The 23,300-nt window shown below is 42.4% G+C and overlaps 1 protein-coding gene across 2 annotated transcripts in view; it reads right to left on the bottom strand.

Annotated features, from left to right (window-relative positions):
- Nucleotides 1-23,300, bottom strand: part of ARHGEF3 (Rho guanine nucleotide exchange factor 3) — a 289,077-nt gene that overhangs the window by 167,020 nt on the left and 98,757 nt on the right. The window contains exon 1 of one of the 2 annotated variants that reach the window (XM_069736684.1): nt 8,673-8,810. The exons of the other annotated variant lie outside the window; for it this stretch is intronic. Within the exon in view, the coding sequence (XP_069592785.1) occupies nt 8,673-8,705 (33 nt within the window). The 5' untranslated portion in view covers nt 8,706-8,810. Of the gene's footprint in view, nt 1-8,672; nt 8,811-23,300 lie in introns of those variants that run through there. 2 annotated transcript variants of the gene reach the window in all.

Genomic DNA, 23,300 nt, shown 5'->3' with positions numbered 1-23,300 from the left:
GCAAGCCGAGGAAACAAAGGTCAGGGGGAGCCAGGAAGAAATGTCCGATGACCATCAACAGTGTATAGAGTAACAACACCAAAATTCACTAACAACCCAATTTGTATATACAGTACAGACCAAAAGTTTGGACACACCTTCTCATTTAAAGATTTTTCTGTATTTTCATGACTATGAAAATTGTACATTCACACTGAAGGCATCAAAACTATGAATTAACACATGTGGAATTATATACTTAACAAAATAGTGTGAAACAACTGAAAATATGTCTTATATTCTAGGTTCTTCAAAGTACCCACCTTTTGATTTGATGACTGCTTTGCACACTTTTGGCATTCTCTTGATGAGCTTCAAGAGGTAGTCACCAGGAATGGTTTTCACTTCACAGGTGTGCCCTATCAGGTTTAATAAGTGGGATTTCTTGCCTTATAAATGGGGTTGGGACCATCAGTTGTGTTGAGCAGAAGTCTGGTAGATACACAGCTGATAGTCCTACTGTTAGCTGCTTTGTTCTTGCCATAATACAAATTCTAAGTAAAGAAAAATGAGTGGCCATCATTACTTTAAGAAATGAAGGTCAGTCAGTCCAAAAAATTGGGAAAACTTTGAAAGTGTCCCCAAGTGCAGTCCCAAAAACCATCAAGCGCTACAAAGAAACTGGCTCACATGAGGACCGCTCCAGGAAAGGAAGACCAAGAGTCACCTCTGCTTCTGAGGATACGTGTATCCGAGTCACCAGCCTCAGAAATCGCAGGTTAACAGCAGCTCAGATTAGAGACCAGGTCAATGCCACACAGAGTTCTAGCAGCAGACACATCTCTACAACAACTGTTAAGAGGAGACTTTGTGCAGCAGGCCTTCATGGTAAAATAGCTGCTAGGAAACCACTGCTAAGGACAGGCAACAAGCAGAAGAGACTTGTTTGGGCTAAAGAACTCAAGGAATGGACATTAGACCAGTGGAAATCTGTGCTTTGGTCTGATGAGTCCAAATTTGAGATCTTTGGTTCCAACCACCGTGTCTTTGTGCGACGCAGAAAAGGTGAACGGATGGACGCTACATGCCTGGTTCCCACCGTGAAGCATGGAGGAGGTGTGATGGTGTGGGGGTGCTTTGCTGGTGACACTGCTGGGGATTTATTCAAAATTGAAGGCATACTGAACCAGGATGGCTACCACAGCATCTTGCAGCGGCATGCTATTCCATCCGGTTTGCGTTTAGTTGGACCTTCATTTAATTTTCAACAGGACAATGACCCCAAACACACCTTCAGGCTGTGTAAGGGCTATTTGACCAAGAAGGAGAGTGATGGGGTGCTACGCCAGATGACCTGGCCTCCAGTCACCAGACCTGAACCCAGTCGAGATGGTTTGGGGTGAGCTGGACCGCAGAGTGAAGGCAAAAGGGCCAACAAGTGCTAAGCATCTCTGGGAACTCCTTCAAGATTGTTGGAAGACCATTCCCAGTGACTACCTCTTGAAGCTCATCAAGAGAATGCCAAGAGTGTGCAAAGCAGTCATCAAAGCAAAAGGTGGCTACTTTGAAGAACCTAGAATATAAGACATACAGTAATTTCAGTTGTTTCACACTTTTTTGTTAAGTATATAATTTTACATGTGTTAATTCATAGTTTTGATGCCTTCAGTGTGAATGTACAATTTTCATAGTCATGAAATTACAGACAATTCTTTAAATGAGAAGGTGTGTCCAAACTTTTGGTCTGTACTGTATATTGGCAGCCGTCTAACACTGCAGAACGGTGGTCAGGGAATACAACATCTCCAGGTACTGGACCACCATTTCTCAGAGCTACTGTAGATCTGAAGCCTGTGTCACTCCAGCTCTATTCCGCATCCAGTGCCATATCTTCCTGCTTAGCTGACAGCTCCTTAGGCTGAAGTATCACAACATAAAGGCTGCTAATAAAGCAAGAGGAGGCAGCTCTGGGTGGGTAATTATTTATTCTTATGCTCCCTTATATAGCACCATCATATTCCGCAGCGCTTTACAGACCTCATCATCACTGTCTCCATTGGTTCTCACAATCTACAATCCTATTTAGTATGTAAACAATAGAAAAGAAAACACAAACCCCTTCCAGATGTTGTCTTTGGTGGTATTTGAATCTGTTAATCCAGCGCTGCAAGGTTCCAGTGTTGACCACTGAGCCACCGTGATCTGGAATGACGGAGGCTACAGATGTGTCATAGCAAATTCAAAAGCTGATTTCTCTGGAATGGAGGAACGGACCATCCATGTAAAGGTATTGCTGGACTTATCTTTGAAAAAGATACATGCGCATATAAATAGTTTAAAGGGATATTCCCATCTCCAAGATACTATCCCAATATGTAGTAGGTGTAATAATAATAATATTAGCAAATACCTCAAATTAGAAAATGCAGTTTAGTTTCTCTGATTTGCCATGTCTCTTTCCTCATGTGCAGTCATTGCTGGACCTTAGGTATCCATGGTTATGACCACTGATATAGTGACAGCTAGCTGCTTGTGGTCGTAACCATGGATACCTAAGGTCCTGCAATGCCTGCACATGAGGAAAGAGTCATAGTGAATTAGAAGAACTATACTACATTATGAATGATCCAATGTTGTCCTAAATGCCTAATGATGATAAATATAATCCACCTGTGTGTAATCAAGTCTCCGGATAAATGCACCTGCTCTGTAATCGTCTCAGGGTTCTGTTTGAAGCACAGAGAGCATCATGAAGACCAAGGAACACAACAGGCAGGTCCGTGATACTGTTGTAGAGAAGTTTTAAGCCAGATTTGGATACAAAATGATTTCCAAAACTTTAAATATCCCAAGGAGCACTGTGCAAGCGATCATATTGAAATGGAAGGAGTATCATGCCACTGCAAATCTACCAAGACCCGGCCGTCCCTGTAAACTTTCATCTCAAACAAGGAGAAGACTGATCAGAGATGCAGCCAAGAGGCCCATGATCACTCTGGATGAAATGCAGAGATCTACAGCTGAGATGGGTCAGTCTGTCCATAGGACAACAATCAGTCGTACACTGCACAAATCTGGCCTTTATGGAAGAGTGGCAAGAAGAAAGCCATTTCTCAAATTCTCAAAGATATCAAGAAAAATATCCAACACAGCTCATCACCCTGAACTCACCATCCCCACTGTCAAACATGGTGGTGGCAGCATCACGGTTTGGGCCTGCTTTTCTTCAGCATGGACAGGGAAGATGGTTAAAATTGATGGGAAGATGGATGGAGCCAAATACAGGACCATTCTTGAAGAAAACCTGTTGGAGTCTGCAAAAGACCTGAGACTGGGACGGAGATTTGTCTTCCAACAAGACAATGATCCCAAACATAAGGCAAAATCTACAATGGAATAGTTCACAAATAAACTTATCCAGGTGTTAGAATGGCCAAGTCAGAGTCCAGACCTCAATCCAATCGAGAATCTGTGGAAAGAGCTGAAAACTGCTGTTCACAAACGATCTCCATCAAACCTCACTGAGCTCGAGCTGTTTGCCGAGGAAGAATGGGCAAGAATTTCAGTCTCTCAATGTACAAAACTGATAGAGACATACCCCAAGCGACTTGCAGCTGTAATCGCAGCAAAAGGTGGCGCAACAAAGTATTAAGTTAAAGGGGCCGAATAATATTGCACGCCCCACTTTTCAGTTTTTGAATTTCCACAAACATTTAAAATAACCAACGAATTTCGTTCAACTTCACAATTGTGTTCCACTTGTTGATGATTCTTCACCAAATATTTACATTTGGTATCTTTATGTTTGAAGCATGATATGTGGGAAAAGGTTGAAAAGTTCCAGAGAGCCGAATACTTTCGCAAGGCACTGTATTTGCTAATATTATTATTATTACAGCTACAATATATTGGGGTAGGGTCTTGGAGATGGTAATACCCCTTTAAGGGGTGAAATCCTGCTGCTAGATTTAATATAAAGAGTTTTTCACATTTCATAAAGTGATGGTGCATCTCTAAGTTATGTCATTCCTTTATTATTAGTGAGGGTCCAACCTTTGTGCAGCGTCTTGTCCCTGCCTCCCAACTCTCCCCTTACAGCAAATGTAGCAGAAAACGAGAATCATCAAGAGCCCGGTTGTGCATTATCAACACGACTGACCATCACATATCTCAATACAGAAATTTTGGAAAATGAAGGAAACTGGAACAAAATGTATCATATGGTGTTCTGCAAAAAAAGTCATCAATTTTAATGCAATTGTGCACGCAACTGGTGCAACTGTGCTACAAAGTTGGGGAATTTTGCAAACCATCTTTCAATAAATGGAAAATATAACTATGGTAATAAAGTTCCGTGCTCCAAAATCTATAAGTAAAAAACGATAAACCGTGACCTATGTAGCACTGAAATAGCAAAGCAAACGTGCGTAAAAATGAATGTTATCTGCTTCCCCTGGATATCTGATGCCGGCAGGAAATATCAGACAGGTCGCTAACCCTTTGCACAAGTGTAGTGTCCCTTTAAATAACCGTAATACTGAGATATATTCATTCAGTGCTACTTAATAATAACGTTCCACGCGACAAAGGTTGATGTGGTCACATATTCAAGGACAGAGATAAGACCTTCAAATTACTATCCTATCTGACACATTTAAGTTGCAAAACCACAGCTGACTACCCAGCACCTAATCTGAAAAGCCGAGATCATATTTCCTCAATGAAAAGAGAACAATTTCAAAGAAACATCACGAGTGTGAAATCGGGGGAGTACGCAGCTGAAGTTTATGGTAAACCGCACATCAAAGTCCTAATTTAGGGTAAGTACAGTCTGTCCAGAGGACAATGGGGGACTCTGATGTGTTCCTCCAATGTCCTGTCAACGCCAAAGAACGTTTGTCGTAGGAGCGGAAACGCGTTAGCCTTAGACCTCAACTTTGCTACAATGGTGGTCCGAAACTCAATCCTTGACACTGACACTAATGGAGAATGGGCCAGCAGGCAGGGAAGGGCATGTCCAGTTACACAAAGTCACGTCCACACAGGAAGATGAAGGTGACGTTGTCCTGTGTGATTGAAGCGAGGTCAAGGCAGGTCTCCAATATCATGCAACACTTGGAGCAGGAGTGGAAGGGAGTAATTACTTATTGCTGAAAGGTTTGTCTTAAAAAGCAAAACTGGATGCAACAAATGTGGTCTATAAGATAAGAACAAATTCCAAGTCAGAGGTGCCCACCATGGCCGCATCCTGGTGGGGATTGAAAGGAAATTTGGGGGCCTATGTGTGCTGCTTTCACCCGACACGGTTAAAGTAGGGACCATGATGTCCGCACCTGTTGTGGGTTTCCTGACCCCCAACTCAACAGCTTCAGGGGTAAGCTAAGATTGGGAAACCTGTGTCCAGAAATCATGGCTCCTTTTCAGACCCTTGGGATAGTGAAATTGGACTGCCCTTGGGAGTAACTACCATAGAGTACATGGATATGACCACTGGCAGCCGTCTCACACTACGGAACGGTGGTCAGAGAAAACCCAATCTCGAGGTACTGGAACACCATTTAAATGGCATATTCACAAATGCCAAACTAAAAAAATACCCTTGAATAAATCAGGATGCAGAAAACTCCTTACTGTATGTGCACACAACGTCTTTTTCAAGAGGAAGACACTTCAGGAAATGCGAGCGTTATTTTTTCCCTTTTCCCTGAAGCGTCTTTTTTTAGCATTTTTTTGTTGTTGCATGAGCTCTTTTTCAATATTTTAGACAGCCGGCAGTTTTTTTTTTAGTGTTTTTCCACCGCATTTTTTTAACGACGTTTCCCCACAGTTTTTTTTTACCTCCAAAAATGTTGGCAAAACACTGAAAAAGATGCCCGGGTGTGTCTTGTGCTTTCTCATTGACTGCTATTCGAAAGTACACAGCATCTTCAGAGCGGAAAACGAAGAAAGATCATTTCACCCGACAAACAAGCAGTTTACTCTTTCCTTGGGTAATCGGAGAGCCTGTTTCACCTGCAGGTGTTTTTACTGCACCATTATTGTGAAGGAGAATTCCTATGAGAGCTCAGCCATGATAATCATGCAGAGTAAATGGACCTTTAGCTATGTTAGCGTCCTGGGACATGACCAGCCCTTTATCAGTCAGTCATGTTTCTAACAGAAATAACTGAAATTACACTATTAATCCATCTGAACGAAAGAATCATTTTGTGGTAATTAGTCATCGTATTTTGCAGATGGATGATAAAAGGTGGCCACGCAATGCATGACCAGACGGCCAATGTGTATGAGCATCTTGTCTTTCTGACAGTATATGATGGGGTTAAAAAGAAACATGCATGTTGGATTCAATATGGTTGATCCTTTGTTTTTTTACAGTGAATAAGCCACTGCCAAAGGCTCCTGACAGTAGCTTATTCCTCTCTCAGATTGAGAATCAGTGCACGCTCAGTAAAGTTGCTGCAAACCAATTTGCAGGACCCAGTCCATCGGCTGTGTCGATAACGAGAACGGTTTCTTGCAACATTATCGTTGCAACGAGATGCACATGTGACATTGTGCCAAAAAGAAGAGCCGCCAAAGCTGCGAGTTAAATGGCGGTTCTCATGGCTTCGTCTGGTGGCCACACATTTCTGGCGTGGCCAATGGACTGGGTCCTGCAAAAGGATTCACACAAGCTTTAATGCTCAGTTGAGCCAAGCCAAGCATGCATGTGTCTGAGTCTGGGAGGAGAGGGGGTTGGACAGCCGGCAATCATTCCATATCGAGCAATCTGCCCACTGACAAACAATCACTGAGTGTACAATCTACTCAAGGGGCCTACAAGAGACGACAGAGAGGTCCATGTATATCAGACCGGTGCTTTCTAATATATAAACGCCTGGAAGGCCAAGCCTTATCATGGATTAAGTCACACATTGCCAAGTGATTGCGGTCATTACTAAAGCAAGTCCAATTTTTTAATGGGCGTCCAATATTTTTCAACTCTACTATAAGTAGGACTGAAGGTGCCCAACAACATTACACTTTAGTTGCTGAAAACGGATGTTTCAACCAAAATCGATTGTTGATGAAGTTTAGTCGACAGTTCATAGATCATGAAATTAATTCAGCTCTGTTTCATTCTTTTTGCTTTGTAGTTAAAATCTTTTGTTCAATTAAAATACTTTCATCCACAAAAGCTATATGTTATATAGAATATTCTTAGGAAGATCACTCATTGGTTGCCCAGTGAATGCGCATGGCCTAAGTCAACAACTGTAACGCCCAAGATGGACTAAAATGTCAATGATCGCTCACTCAATGACTATTCAACCATCAAACCACTTTGATCTAATGTAAATGGCTACTTTAACCCTGGATGAAAAAAAAAAACATGGCCATGAATGGGAAAAAAAGAATAAAGTAATAGCAAGCAGAGGCAGAGAAAATGAGACTAATAAATTGCAGAGGACTAAATCTATATTTCTTGTTATGTGTGGAGAGTTATAAGTGGGTACAAATTGAAAGATATTGTTTGTTGCTTTCGTCGGAATGTGCATCGGATATAATCGACTCAAAGTAAAAAATAAAAGTAATTGCAAGCAGAGTCAGAGAAAATGAGACCAATACATTCTACAAGGCTCATCTATATTTCTTGCTAAGTGTAGAGCGTTATAAGCAGGTAGAAATGGAAAAATATTGTTTGTTGGTCTCATCGGGCTGCGTATCAGATACGATAGTCTTAAAAAAAAAAATAAAGTAATAGCAAGCAGAGGCAGAGCAACTGAGACCAATACATTCTAGAAGGTTAATCTATATTTCTTGTTAAGTGTAGAGCATTATAGACAGTGAGAAATGGAAACATTTTGTTTGTTGGTCTGGTTGGGTACGTATCAGATACGATAGTCTTAAAAAAAATTAAAATAAAGTAATAGCAAGCAGAGTCAGGGAAGATGAGACCAATACATAACAGAGGGCTAAATCTATATTTCGTTTTACATGTGGAGAGTTATAAGCAAAGACAAATATAAAAATTATTGTTGGTTGTTCTTGGGGTGCACATTGGATACTATAGTCTTCCACAACATCACAAATCAAACGGATCTCTATCATATTACATCATGTCTGGACAAGACCTAAAATATGACGACAGACTGAACAGAAGTCAAGTTGGCCTCCCATGATGACTTTTAGTACTTTTCCAAACTTGGCTGCCCGATACACAGAAATAATATGCAAAATCTAGGCCCATGCACATCCTTCTTATATTGAGTTCCAAACATTGATAAAAAGAAAAGAAAAGAAAGAAAGAAACAACATAAATATATCATATTAATGTATACCATGCTTCAAAAACACATTTGCCCCATAGTTGTATATACCAAAATTCTAAACGGCCCCTTAAATGCCCATTCCTCAAGAGGCAGAGGCAATCTCCTATCTCATCCAGTACGTACATACATTTACATGCCAATGTTAGAATTACATAACATAATAAAAGGAAGCAAACATATTTAAAAAAAAACTTTAAAAATTAAGCAACGATTATCTTAAGGATGGAAAGAATACAAATTAAAGATTCGGTAAATGAGGATATTTCTCGATCAATTTGAATGCTGCAGATAATTAATGTTATTTTTTTGTAAAATTGATTGAAAAAGTAAATATCTAATAATTTAGGTAACGTAAGTGACAGATAAGGGTGGACTCACCTGATGATGCACAAAACAGCAGCACCACACCATGAGGCTGCATGAGATGGAATTCCCACCAGATATTTAATCAGCTCCGTATGTGAGTGCAGAGGACGAGTATCAGGACGCTGCAAAGTTTGCAATACTGCTTCATGATTTCCTTCCAGCTGCTTTGGTAACCCCTCCCAGTGAATAGCCTAAAGTGCAAGGCAGGAAGCGACTATCTGTTGCTATCAGAGAATATATCATTTACCCCTACGTGTGGTTTGTAGAAAGCATTCATTGGGGAAGACGCATTACACTTCGTAAGAATAGGACCGATAGGACCGATAGTGATATTTTCTGCCCAGAGCTGTCATGCCTCAATCTCCAGGACTGTGGTTTTGTGTCCGAGATAAGAGGATCCATCATCAGTGTCTACTACATCTGGGGCTGGATGATACCTTTTGATGCTCAGAGGTGGTGGGCTCAGATATATGTGCAAGCACGCCTTCAGATAGATAACGGAAACGGCTAGAAGGCCACAACCAACGACCCAACGTCTACAGCCAGTCTCAACGGGGTTGTAAGCAAGTAACATGAGGACTGGTAGAATGCAAACTCTGGACAACGTGAACACTTTCTTAAAGAGTAATCGTGATTGTCTTTTTTTTTCTTCATGGATCGATAGTACACATGAAAACAAAAAATTTTGTAAAATCAGAGAAATCTGCTTCTCATTCATTCTCAAAATTCTCAGTTCACACATAAAATCTGTAATCAGTGAATACAGACTGTCTCATTAATGAGATAAAAGATATCAGTTGGTGCTTATGAAGTTCCATGGAGAACTTGCCTGTGCCTCCGGCTCCTCCTCCTCCGTAGCACCAATAGTCATCTCCTATCTCGGCTCCTCCTCCTCCGTAGCACCAATAGTCATCTCCTATCTCAGCTCCTCCTCCTCCGTAGCATATGAAAAGCACCAACAGTCATCTCCTATCTCAGTAATGGGAAAGTTTGACTTCACTGAATACAGATTTTACCCATGAATTGAGAATGAATGATCAGATCAGTCCAAGAGAAAGAAGCAGATTTCTCTGATAACATATATTACAAAGTTTATCATTTTCATATTTTTGATTTATGAATCAAAAATCTGAAAAGACTGACTCTTTAGCTGACCGTACAAGAAATTATACAAGGGCAAGTTCCCGGTGAGCACAATTCAGGATACACAGTCGGACAAAATGGCAGCTAATAATAGGTAATGTCAGTCTCCGAACATAATTGATGGGAACGTTCTAGAAAGGAACTACTCAAAAGTCTCCAGCAACAAGTTGCGGCAGTACAATTCATCAATCTGCGGCACCTGGTGAGTAATATGAAGTCTGCCTGTCCTATAAGTTATGGCCACTCATATAGTGACAGTTGTTAGTGGTTGTAACCATGGCTACCTAAGCTACTGCAATGACCTGCGCATAAGGTAAGTGATATAGTTAATCAGAAGAACTATGGTACATTTCTAATTTCATTGCTAATATTATTATTATTAATCCTACATATTGGGATTGGATCTTGGGAGATGGGAATACCCTTTAATTCTTCAAGAACAAAAGGAATAACATTCCGAAATTGTACATGCCAGATATTTATCTCCCTAATATCATTTATTCGGGAACAGTCGGCTTGTGCCCCCATACACATTAGACTGTCGGGGGACTTTTGGTTTATGACGTTTGTGCAGTACGTAGCTGAACAAGTCAGGGTGGCCAATCATCCCAAATTCAGCACAGTATATAGAAAGGATACCCAGACAGGATGCATCTATGATGCTGAGGTTGCTGATCTACAGGCTAAACATGCATCGATACTGGTTATTGAGTGGACTACGTCGGCCCTTCTGGTCCTTTTCTTCCCTATGATAGGTTCTTTTTAATACAGGACCTGAGGCACACCCTGGCACTATTCTATCATTTGTTAAGGAAACTAAGATCGACCCTATGTCTGGCATTACATTACCTGGGAACTGTTGAGAGCAATATACTGGCTGCCGGGGTTTATTCACTAGTTACATTTAAAAGATGTGACAAAGTCACTGGCAAAGTATTGGAGGGGAGGTATGTTTCACTAAGGGTGTTAGCTTCAGTGATAGCAACCTAGGAAAAGTTCCAGCACACCAAGTGCTGAAAGGGGTTAATCAGCCATGTTTAGTGCTAGGTTTATTGAACAGCTGTAGAGTGGGAGGAACCCAGAGGATACAAACCCCGGCTTCTAGAGCATGGCTGGGTGGGCCTGGAGGTGCAAGCTCAGGAACTGTGATTCCATGTTAAGGAAAATTGAACCTTTTGTTGCTTGTTCCTAAAGTGGACGATTTCTAGTAGAAACAAGGACTGTGTCATACGTTATGTTTTTATTTTCCTGTTAGGCAAGGAAGCTGGATTTATTTTGGTAACGTTGCACTGGTTTATGCAGTACTTTTAATAAACCAGTGGAATATTTAAAGAGACAGTGTTCCTGTGTCTACCTCTAGGTGCAGCCAAGTGAGCCGACAAAGAGTACTCCATAAATGATGAGTCATCATCTATCCCCTGGACTAGTGAAAACTGCCTGCTTAATCGGTGTCCAACCACTTAGACCCTTATTGTTTGCCACATTTCGGAACCGGCCTCCCCAGTATGAATGAAGCGGTGCTCACACATGCGAGCTGCCACTACATTCAAAGTCTGTGGAATGTATGAACATAGCTGAGTCCAATGCCCAGCTATGTTAGTCAGGTCCACAAATATATAGATCAACACAATGATCCCCAGTTATGGAAATTAGTAAGGTCACAAGCAGTGAGACCCCCACTGATATGGAAATCATCACCTATCCTATGTTTCCATCACTCCCACAGCTTCTGAGTAGAGGAACAGTGGACATGGGGACTCAAGACCTAGTGATCGATGGGGTCATGATTGTACATTAATCACCTACTCCATGGTGAGGACCTCTATTATGCAGAAATGCAGACTGTCTCGACTTGGCCAGTTATTATACATGTAATTATCATGGTTCTAAAATTCACATTAAATGCCGTAAATTTGTTACAATTAATGATCTGAGACATGATTAATTTTTGGCTTTCTAATCTGTCGGTGAATTTTGGCCAAGCTGTCCAGACAAAATCAGACCTAAGGTTGGCGATGTCTGTGCTCGAAGACTAAAATAACCTATCGCTGCCTGTTGCAGTCAGAGCAAGAAGTCTGAAGAACGGATAAGTGGTTATGGACGACAGCTCCAACTATTGCCTGCACTAGTTTTATATACAAGTTCCTATATGTTTACAGCCAAGGAGACTTCCTCAGACTTCCTATCACTTCCTATAGCACACAAACCCTGGCAAATGTCTACAGGGATGGGAAGTTATGCTTTGATTGGAAGGGAGTGTAGTTCCCCTCTTCTATGTAAGCTAAATAGCTCATACCCGCCAAACCAGAGACCATTCTGTAGGCAGTGCTGTTTCAGGGTTCTTGCTCCTCATTAGCACAGTGCATGGTATGGTTTGCCTGAATCAGATGCCTTAACCGCAGCTCAGGAGGGGATATATTAACTCTCATTGATGAGACCCTACTGTGAGCTACATTGCATATTCTTGTTCTAATGGAATATTACCTTGAAAATAAGTCTAATACTGATGAGGGACAAGAACAAAGTAACAGTGCCGTGTACAGATGAGTCTGTCCATTCATTCCATGTGTGGCTGCGGAGCTTTGCACTTGACTTTTTCTGGCAGCCCCACAGAGAATGAATGGAGCTGCGGTCGGTCGTCCAATATACTGCTTCATTTTGTAAAGGAGATAAAAATTCTTCATCAGGGATAAAAATTCTCCATTCTGCCGATCGGTGCAGTCAAATCCCCAACGATTAGTTATCACCAATCCTGCGGAGAAATTATAACCTGTTTTCACCTGGCAAACCCTTTATATATTCCATACTGAATTAAGTCTCTTCACTGTGTACCTCTTTAACCAAAAAATACATTTATGGAAAACACACTTTATAGTACACAGTCTCATTTTTAGAGACTTTTATATACAGTACAAACTGTGATCTAAGGCTGGCCGTACACATTAGATGGCTGTCAGTCGAACGATGCTTTGGCCAATCGTTTGGCAGTCAGCCATCTCTGCAGACACTCACATACAACAATATGATCACTTAATCCCTTAATCCCAGTCAAACGCTTGGCAGAACCATCTCTCATATGACAGCTAATTATTGTGTATGGGGGGCTTAAGCAAGAGAATAGAGTGTTGTAAGCAGGGTTGTGGAGTCGGTAAGCCAAACCTCCAACTCCTCAATGTCCATGAGTCACGACTCCACAGCACTGGTCACTACTGAGCATGTGCATAAAGTGCAGCACAGATTCATCTCCACTATGATTCCACAGCACTGCCTCACTACTGAGCATGTACATAAAGTGCAGCACAGATTCATCTCCACTACCACTCCGCAACACTGGTCACTACTGAGCATGTACATAAAGTGCAGCACAGATTCATCTCCACTATGACTCCACAGCACTGCCTCACTACTGAGCATGTGCATAAAGTGCAGCACAGATTCATCTCCACTATGATTCCACAGCACTGCCTCACTACTGAGCATGTACATAAAGTGCAGCACAGATTCATCTCCACTACCACTCCGCAACACTGGTCACTACTGAGCATGTACATAAAGTGCAGCACAGATTCATCTCCACTATGACTCCACAGCACTGCCTCACATGTACATAAAGTGCAGCACAGATTCATCTCCACTATGACTCCACAGCACTGCCTCACTACTGAGAATGTGCATAAAGTGCAGCACAGATTCATCTCCACTATGACTCCACAGCACTGCCTCACTACTGAGCATGTACATAAAGTGCAGCACAGATTCATCTCCACTATGACTTCACAGCACTGCCTCACTACTGAGCATGTACATAAAGTGCAGCACAGATTCATCTCCACTACCACTCCGCAACATTGGTCACTACTGAGCATGTACATAAAGTGCAGCACAGATTCATCTCCACTATGACTCCACAGCACTGCCTCACTACTGAGCATGTACATAAAGTGCAGCACAGATTCATCTCCACTATGACTCCACAGCACTGCCTCACTACTGAGCATGTACATAAAGTGCAGCACAGATTCATCTCCACTACGACTGCACAGCACTGGTCACTACTGAGCATGTACATATAGTGCAGCACAGATTCAGGTCACCTAAAATCCGACATCCTTAGATCAGGAACAGAACAGACATTTATAGGACATTTCATAACTTTCACAAATTTTTATTCAAACATTTACAGCACATCCTGCACTGAACTAATGAACCCAATTTTATTATATATTTTAGAAGTCGGTCCATTTTATGCCGTTTCCGGCTCCACCAAAATGGACACAGATTCCAACTCCATAGCCCTGATTGTAAGTGCAATACAATTAGGGCTAAAAGGGGTGCCCACCGAATCCAGCACAAATTTCAGCTGGATGTTCTTCTAAAGACACATTCAGCTGAAATGCATAGTGGCTCAGAGAACCGCCGAGTCTCTGCACCACAATACATTCGGCTGGCCAATCAGAGGCCATGCAAGTCACGTTGGCGCATGGCAATGATGTCATATGCTGCCCGTCGCTTGAACGCTAAAGTCAGAAGAGGAAAGTGAGTAGAATTGTTTGGGGGATTTTTATGCCTTAAAGAACACCAGCACAAAGGGGAACTTATATACCAGGAAGAGGTACATACTGTATATACCAGGATGAGGTACAAATATACCAGGATGGGGGACATATATACCAGGATGGGGGACATATATACCAGGATGGGGGACATATATACCAGGATGGGGTACACATATAACAAGGAGATGGATATATAGACTAGGTTGGGTTACACCTTGTAGATTGTGAGCCCTCGTGGGCAGGGTTCACTCTCCTCCTGTACTAGTCGTGACTTGTATTGTTTAAGATTACTGTACTTGCTTTTTATTATGAATATCCCTTTTCACATGTAAAGCGCCATGGAATAAATGGCGCTATAATAATAAATAATAATAATATATCAGTATGGGGGACATAAACCAATATGGACCGAGGATGGGGGACAATGGCTCGGGATGGGGAACATTACTACATAATTGAGGAGGGAGGCAACACGTATGTCCCTATAGGGTTTAGAACGCTGCAAGGGTCCATACATGTGATCAACATGCAAGGGGGAGGGCTAGGTCCAAATTTTGCACAGGGCCCATAGGACCATAGTTACGCCACTGGTCACGCAGTATGGAAAAACTTTTTTAAGGCATAATTAATTATGGAGCCACCAAAATATTGGGTAGTGGACTCTGACATCCTTGTGAAGAACGCGTGACCCTCAAGTCATTCCCGGCAGAGATACTGCCGCATTAATAGCCGTGATGAGACATTTGTATTGACATGAAAGACACAATATCAGGAACACGGGAGCTGTACATGCTTCGGAAACGTGGACATCACAAAGCTTGGCAGGTTGCCCTGTCTGTAGTCAGCTGCAAATGGCATAAAAGACTGCTTCCTATGACACAAAATATATGAAAACAATGAAAATGTTGATGGAGGGTATACTGCCCTGGAACGGGTTGTCCATTCAGGAAATAAGGATTTTGCAGGATGAACGAAGGCAGCCACCTGGCTCCATATCACAGGCTCCAAAAAATCGGTTTACTCAGCGAATTATAGAATATTAACAAGCAGTAAATCGGTGAGTGGTTGTACATAAAAATGATATACGATGTTTATCACTGTCTACATCTTCAAAGTCTGCGTTATGTCAGTGGCCGCGAACATGAGACCGTTCCCGAACGTTACACGACTCTGATGAGAGCGAGAAGCAGATCACACAAGTAAACTCCTGATGCAATGTTTATGGATTGTGCGCAATCAAAGGTACAAATTGGGAAGCCCACCCGTCTTGTGTAACGATGCCCTGATTTTACAAGACGGTAACAATTTGGAAGTCTCTTTTTGATCTCCTCCGTTGCACCATCAATCCATATTGGACGTGATAGATGACGATCTCGCCATGACCTTTCAGTGATTTTGGGTTGAAGACAGAAAACTTTTAGACAGAAGTTAAACTTTGCTATTTGTGCTAGAAAATTGTGGAGCAATTTAAGGGAAACTAATAGCTTTTGGCAAAAACTCTCAAATCTAAGGAAGTGAAGTCTGTGATAATTTCACCTTCCATTAGCACCTTATTTGGTCTCGTATTTCTATTATAGACGCGGTCTGCCATAAAGCCTCCAAGTAGCCAATTTATGAATGAATATGACCCAATATGGCCACGGTGGTACTGGAGCCTTCACTTAGTGTATGGATTGATTTTGATGTATAAGAAGAGGAAATGTAATGACTATTTCACATACAAATGAGTGGGAGAGAGCGTGCAGTTCCATTTATGGCCACTACACAACGTACGGCGCTGTGTCGCTTCTGGTGCACTACGGCCCCTTCAATCAGCTGATCGGTGGTGGAGGCTGGCAGTCAGACTGACACCGATCGGATACTGATCATCTATCCTAAGAATAGGACATGAATATTAAAGTTCTGGAAAACCATTTTAAAGGGGTGGTCAATTTTAATGCAATTTACCAATAGCAGCTCCGGATGTCAAGACTGTTACTGAGCAGAATACCATTGCTCCGTCTCACTGTTGAGTGGTTGCTTTCGGGTCCTGTGGATGACATCCAAGTTACAGTAATGGGAGAGGATCTGCAGTACCGTAGAGCGGCCACTAAACAGTGTGAAGAACTTGTGATTGATGGGTGTGCTGGGTGTTGATCCCCCACCAATCTGATATTGATGACCAATCCAAAGGATAGGTCATCCATATTGGTGTAATGAAAAAAGCTACTAAAAGAATCCCTTTTATTAGAAGAATCCTTCCCTAAATAAGCTGATAAAGGAGTATCTGAATCGGTACCTCTTAGCAAGTGTTCAGTTTCCCTGCAGTGCCCCCACAGGTAAAATGAAGCATTACACAATTTGCATTGAAACCAATATGGTGCAATGTGCTTTGTAGTCAGTCTCAACTCTGTCTTATAAAAGAAAGTCCCGAGAGGGGACCTATTAACGCATAATACCTTGAGGCCAAGTTTACACGACCGTATATTCGGTCTGAGTGCTGTCACTGAAAAAAAACAGACCAATGTTATTCAATGGGGCTGTTCAGAGTACTTATTTTTTACATGGTCCGAATCCGTGCACGAAAAAAAAAAAATCACAGCGTGCACTAGGCTCTTCTGTAGTTCAGATGAGGCTCGCCTATTTAAATCTATGAGTGCACGGAAAATTTTGTGCATCCGATTTTTACATATAGATTGCAATTCTTCACATAGGAAACTGTATTTTTTTTGGTAAATTTTAATAACTGTTGATGTAAAAAAAACGTATGTCACATGGATGACAGTAAAGGTGAAAAATTGTTTTTTTTTTTCTGGATGAAAAACAGGCAACATTTTTAACACGCTGGTGTGAATCTAGTCTAATGGTGTGATCACACCGAGTTGTTTTTTGTGCTGACTTTTCAAAGCATCAACTCGCCAATATATATAAGTGGTTTAGGGAGAGTTTCTGCTCCAAAAACTCAGCAAAAAAAAAATCTCAGTGTGAACACACCCAAACTGTGCATTTGAGGGCTTATGCAGACGATGGTATTTTTGGTCCAAGTGAGATTTGGCAAAACATCAGATCATACTCGAACCAATGTTAGTCTATGGGGTTGTGTATATGTCCAATTGGTTCCTTGGACTGAGTCTGTTCAAGGAAAAGATTGCAGCTTGCCCGAGTTGGATGCAATATTTGGATCGCACTCGGCCATGCAAGTCAATGGGTCCATGGAAAACATTGGACTGCACTCTGATGACATCTGAGTGAAGAATGCAGAAAATGGAGACATTTTGTTTTCCGTCGTTTCCTCATCCGAGAAAATCGTAACAAACTGATCTGAATGTCAGGTGCATAATCGGCCTAATTCTCTCGGATGACAGAAATTACGATGGTGTGACCCAAGCCTAAAGGAGGGTTTTCTGTACCAGTTTTATAAACCTTCGGTGCAATTTTTCTATCACGTACACACATCTCACATACAAATTGCACCCTTTAAGCAGAGAAAAACTGAAGTCACGATTAAACCTCGCACACATATCGCCCCAATGTGTTATAACAATCACCTACGCAGAAGTGGATGCACTTGTATTGTTCACAGGGTTGGAGTAAAAAAAAGAGGAAAGTGTCATGGGTCTCTTTTTCCTGGAAACTCTTTAAGATTTCCGTACACATGTACATCCTGGAATCAGAAGACAAAGCTTTTCACAGTATACACCGATCCGAAAACACGAAGGGGGCCACAAAGCTTCTCTGATAGTCAAGAATCTCGCACTGTAAATGTAGCTATTCCGCACTTAGCAAGAAGCCGACTAATAAAAGTCTGACTCGAAATAGTACAGTATACGGACAGGTTGCCAAGTAGATACATATTTCTCATGAGAACTGTGTACAAGATACGGGTTTAAATAGTAAAACAGCATATTTTCCATTTTATAAGGGAAAAAAAATACCGCTATCTGTTATCCTAGGATCTTTAAATAGTGAATTGCGGTTATTTATACCACAACTAATGTTATGCACAGGACGATTACCATAAACTAGAGCCAGAGGGCAAAACTGAGCAGGGACATCATTTACTTCCCTAGCTGCCAGACAGAGGGCTAATGGCGAGATCACTTTGTACATTATGAAACATGTAGTTCTGCAGGCGAATTATCAATGTGAACGTACGTCGGGGTGTCAAGGGTCAGAGATATATTGGGATGAAAGTGAAAAGTCAGTTTTGGAGTTGATGTGTTGAAAATAAAAATGGAAAGAATACTGATTGGAGTGACTACATGGTTAGACGGTGGGTTCAGAAGTCTTTTTTCCGGTATGTGGTGGTAAAATAAATGGCCCAATGTAGGACAACCATGGGCGGCTGAAAACTCAATGATGTGGACGTTGGGGTGAAGCATAGCTTGTCTTGTCCGATCCAACCTAAGACCAACTATAGCACAAATTACGAGTGTTTGGTCCGACGTCAAGATCACGTGAGCATCAGAACTAGACCAAGAGCAGTGGATCATGGTGGCCGAGTCTGACGATTCATGATTTCTTTTATAGCATGGGTATGTAGGGATCCAGGGAGCTCCACAGTAATCGCTAATGGCAGTGGATTCTTTCAGCAGGATAATGCTCTCACGACATTGAAAAAAAATGGTTTATGCAACGTGACTAAGAGTTCAAGCTCATGACTTAGCCTCGAAATGCTCCAAGTCTCAATCTAAACGATCATCTATGAAGTTTGCTGGAAAGAGAAATCCAACCTTCCCAATATTAGGCTTGTAATGTTATGGCTGATCGTTCTACTTATCTATCTATCTGTGTCTATCTATCAAAAATAAAACGATGAAGCAGCACAAGTCTTCCAGTCAATTAGAGGGGATAAAGAACTTGAGGAGCTCCGAGTGCAACAGCGTGGCCAAAAGGTGAAGGTGAGTCGGAGGGTTGGTCGCTCACCTGATCAGGTTGTGACACAACTACGAAAAGAGTTATATACAATCCAATCATGGCCGCTGCTCCAGTCGTTGTACTCAAACCAAATGGAGAGACATAGAGTGTAAAGGAGAGAGGAGCGTGGTGAATCTAGGCCGGGCGCTGCCGTTGAAAAAAGGTTAATCCAGGCGCTAAGTGTAAATGCAATAAATTGGAGGTTTTTTAAACCTACACCCTAGAATAGCTCTGCCCGGGATTCACTACACTCCTCTCTCTTTTAATACATTTACGGGGTTATCCAGGACTATTTTTTTTTACTTTAGGCCTATGAATTAACAGGAAGGTAGTTGCTAACTACCTGTCTTTTGTGCCCAGCGCTCATCTCCACCAGCACAGAGTGATCACAGACCGCTTCTGCCCACGATTCAGCGGCCTCCACGTCGACAGAGCAGCAGCTTCTCTTCAACTCTACTCTGTCGACAGTGTGAGATTGCTGGCGTCATGCTGATTGACAGCCGAATCCCTACTGCTTAACTGCGAGGTGCCGGCTGTCAATCAGCATGATATCAGCAGTCATTCCCCGTCAACAGAGCAGCCTGGAAGAGGAAGAGCTGCTCTGCTTTGTGTCCTCACCAAGTAAAACAGGCATGTAGTTAGCAACTACCTGCTTGTTAGTTTTTAGGTCTATAGTAAAAAAAATAGTCCTGGAGAACCCCTATAAGTAGGTGCTGCGGGCCGATAGCTTGTAACCCAACACCATTATTAAATAGAAATGTCAAAAAACACAGGCAATTACAGCCCCAGCTGGGTAGATAGATAGATATATAAATATGTGAAGGATGGATGGATATTCCAAATAAGAGTGGTCCAGGCAGCAATTAGTGTAAAAGGTGCAAAAATATAATGGGCCATGAGCAAAATTTTGGCTTGACAAAGTTGCCATTTTACACATGGGCCAATATATTTTTGCACCTTTTCCATTAAATGCTACCTGGAATGCTGTTATTTGGAATATCCATCCATCCATCACAGATTTATACAGCCATCTACCCGGCCGGGCAGTCATTTTGCGGAATTTGAACAAATCGATTTTCCAAAAATTTGGATTCTCCAGAACATGTGAATTTTTGAAAATTCTAAATGAATTTTATTTTTTTTTAGAATCGATTTGCTCATCTTTAATAAAGGCATAATATTTATGCCTATCCATCCATCCATCTACCTATCTATCCTTCCATCCATCTATTAGATTCCTCAAAAAGTAAACACCGCTGTAATCTGTAAAACTCCAATTATACTGTGCATAAGATATTAAATAGAGATGGAAATCCCTGGAGAATCTCCAAAAAGTCAATTTCTATCCGGCTACGTCGGCAATGAATGAGGCCTCTTCACGATGCAGCGCTGAGCTCATTACTATGTATATGAAGGGCCGTATAGAGCCGCGAGCTGGATCCATCACAGTCTCTACATCAATGAATGACCGAGTTGTAAAGGTTGTAACAACGTTCCAGTCACAAAGCGTCCACACAAGTGAGTAATGAACGGGCCGCAGCCCGGTGTGAAAGAGTTTATACGTCATGTGAAACACAGAAGCCCACGACTCGCTGAAAACGTCCAAATTAAAGGCAGATGGCAGATCCATCGCATGACCTGCAGCCAATCACTGAGTTCAGAGGCTCCTTGCGGCTTGTGCTGCCTAAACTGGCGAGTGGTGACATTGGCTGAACCTGGGGAGGATGAATATAGCTTATGGTAATTTGCTTTTCTACTGCTAATAGAGCTTATAGGAAAAACATTTATGAAAGGGAACAACCCCCTTAAAAACGACCTATCACCGGGTCATAACTAGTTGAGATTGTCATTATTATTATTTTTTTTCTTTTAAATCCAGCATACAGTTCCAGAGATATGGGCCTTTTTTGTTTATTGATAGTTTTTATGGTCTTTACCAGGGGGCATGGCTCAAAGGATAATTATGCAAAGGAGATTAAAGACATGCCCTAGAGGAGCATGTGAGCTACATCCTAGAGGGAAAACATGTGAGCCACGCCCTAGAGGAGCATGTGAGCTATGCCCCAGAGGAAAACGTGAGCCACGCCCTAGAGGAGCATGTGAGCTACATCCTAGAGGGAAAACACGTGAGCCATGCCCTAGAGGAGCATGTGAGCTATGCCCCAGAGGAAAACGTGAGCCACGCCCTAGAGGAGCATGTGAGCTACATCCTAGAGGGAAAACATGTGAGCCACGCCCTAGAGGAGCATGTGAGCTACATCCTAGAGGGAAAACACGTGAGCCACGCCCTAGAGGAGCATGTCAGCTATGCCCCAGAGGGAAAACACGTGAGCCACGCCCTAGAGGAGCATGTGAGCCACATCCTAGAGGGAAAACATGTGAGCCACGCCCTAGAGGAGCATGTGAGCTATGCCCCAGAGGAAAACATGAGCCACGCCCTAGAGGAGCATGTGAGCTACATCCTAGAGGGAAAACATGTGAGCCACGCCCTAGAGGAGCATGTGAGCTACATCCTAGAGGGAAAACACGTGAACCACGCCCTAGAGGAGCATGTGAGCTATGCCCCAGAGGAAAACGTGAGCCACGCCCTAGAGGAGCATGTGAGCTACATCCTAGAGGGAAAACACGTGAGCCACGCCCTAGAGGAGCATATGAGCTATGCCCCAGAGGGAAAACACATGAGCCACGCCCTAGAGGAGCATGTGAGCTACATCCTAGAGGGAAAACATGTGAGCCACGCCCTAGACGAGCATGTCAGCTATACCCCAGAGGAAAACGTGAGCCATGCCCTAGAGGAGCATATGAACTACGTCCCGGAGGGAAAACACGTGAGCCACGCTCTAGAGGACCTTTGAGCTACGGCCCAGAGGGAAAACATGTGAGCCACGCTCTAGAGGACCTTTCGAGCTACGGCCCAGAGGGAAAACATGTGAGCAACGCTCTAGAGGACCTTTCGAGCTACGGCCCAGAGGGAAAACATGTGAGACACACCCTAGAGGAGCATGTAAGCTACACCCAAAGGGAAAACATGTGAGCCACGCCCTAGAGGAGCATGTGAGCTACGCCCCAAAGGGAAAACATGTGAGCCACGCCCTTGAGGAGCATGTGAGCTACGTCCCAAAGGGAAAACATGTGAGCCACGTCCTAGAGGAGCATGTGAGCTACGCCCCAGAGGGAAAACATGTGAGCTACGCCCTAGAGGAGCATGTGAGCTATGCCCCAGAGGGAAAACATGTGAGCTACGCCCTAGAGGAGGATGTGAGCTATGTCCCAGTGGAGCATGTGAGCCATGCCCCCTTGTAAATAACATAAAATTAGCACTGAATAAAAAAGCCCATATCTATGGAACCGTATGGCCAATTTAAAAAAGACAAAGTTGCATACTCAGGTGAAGGGCGGGAATAAAATAAAAGCAAACATTGTCCTTTTGCAGCCTGGTGAGAGGTCCATTTTAAGTTGCATCAAATATGCCATCTCTCGTAAATCTGATGCAATTTTTTTTTATATCGGATCAGCACTTTCTCTGTTAGCTGTCATTTTTATAACACTTTTTCAATACGTGTCTTATTTCTGCTCAGGCCAGTTTTCTTTTCCCCCCCCCCGTTATAGACAATCATGATTATCTGCTGCTCCAAAGACAATAAATCCTAAATATTACAAATAAGACAGCCATTTGGAACAATTTTATTGCTGTTTTTGGCTTGTGTACCAAGGCGGAAAAAAAAAATTACCAAGCAAATAAAAAATGCATTTTTTTAAGTAACGAAAAACCCCATACAGTATCTATCGTAGTGATTTGCAGATCAGCCGATAAGTTATTAATTTTTACGTAGTTGACAATCAACTGGACTCCAGTATGTGTGTGCGTGTAGGAGTCGGTGGGGGTCAACATATAGGACCGTCTAGACCATCGTTCTACTTGATTCCTGGCAGCGATCCTCCCTATATGATTCACATACAGTGTTTTCATACGTTGCCAGCTATGAGTCACTGGCTAAATCCTGCAGGTGCTCTCTCTGGTAATTTATGAAAGAGGGCAGCCTAT

The sequence above is a fragment of the Ranitomeya imitator genome, chromosome 8 (genome assembly GCF_032444005.1).
Source record: "Ranitomeya imitator isolate aRanImi1 chromosome 8, aRanImi1.pri, whole genome shotgun sequence".
Taxonomy (NCBI): domain Eukaryota; kingdom Metazoa; phylum Chordata; class Amphibia; order Anura; family Dendrobatidae; genus Ranitomeya; species Ranitomeya imitator.
This window is presented reverse-complemented; position numbering and strand designations above follow the sequence as displayed.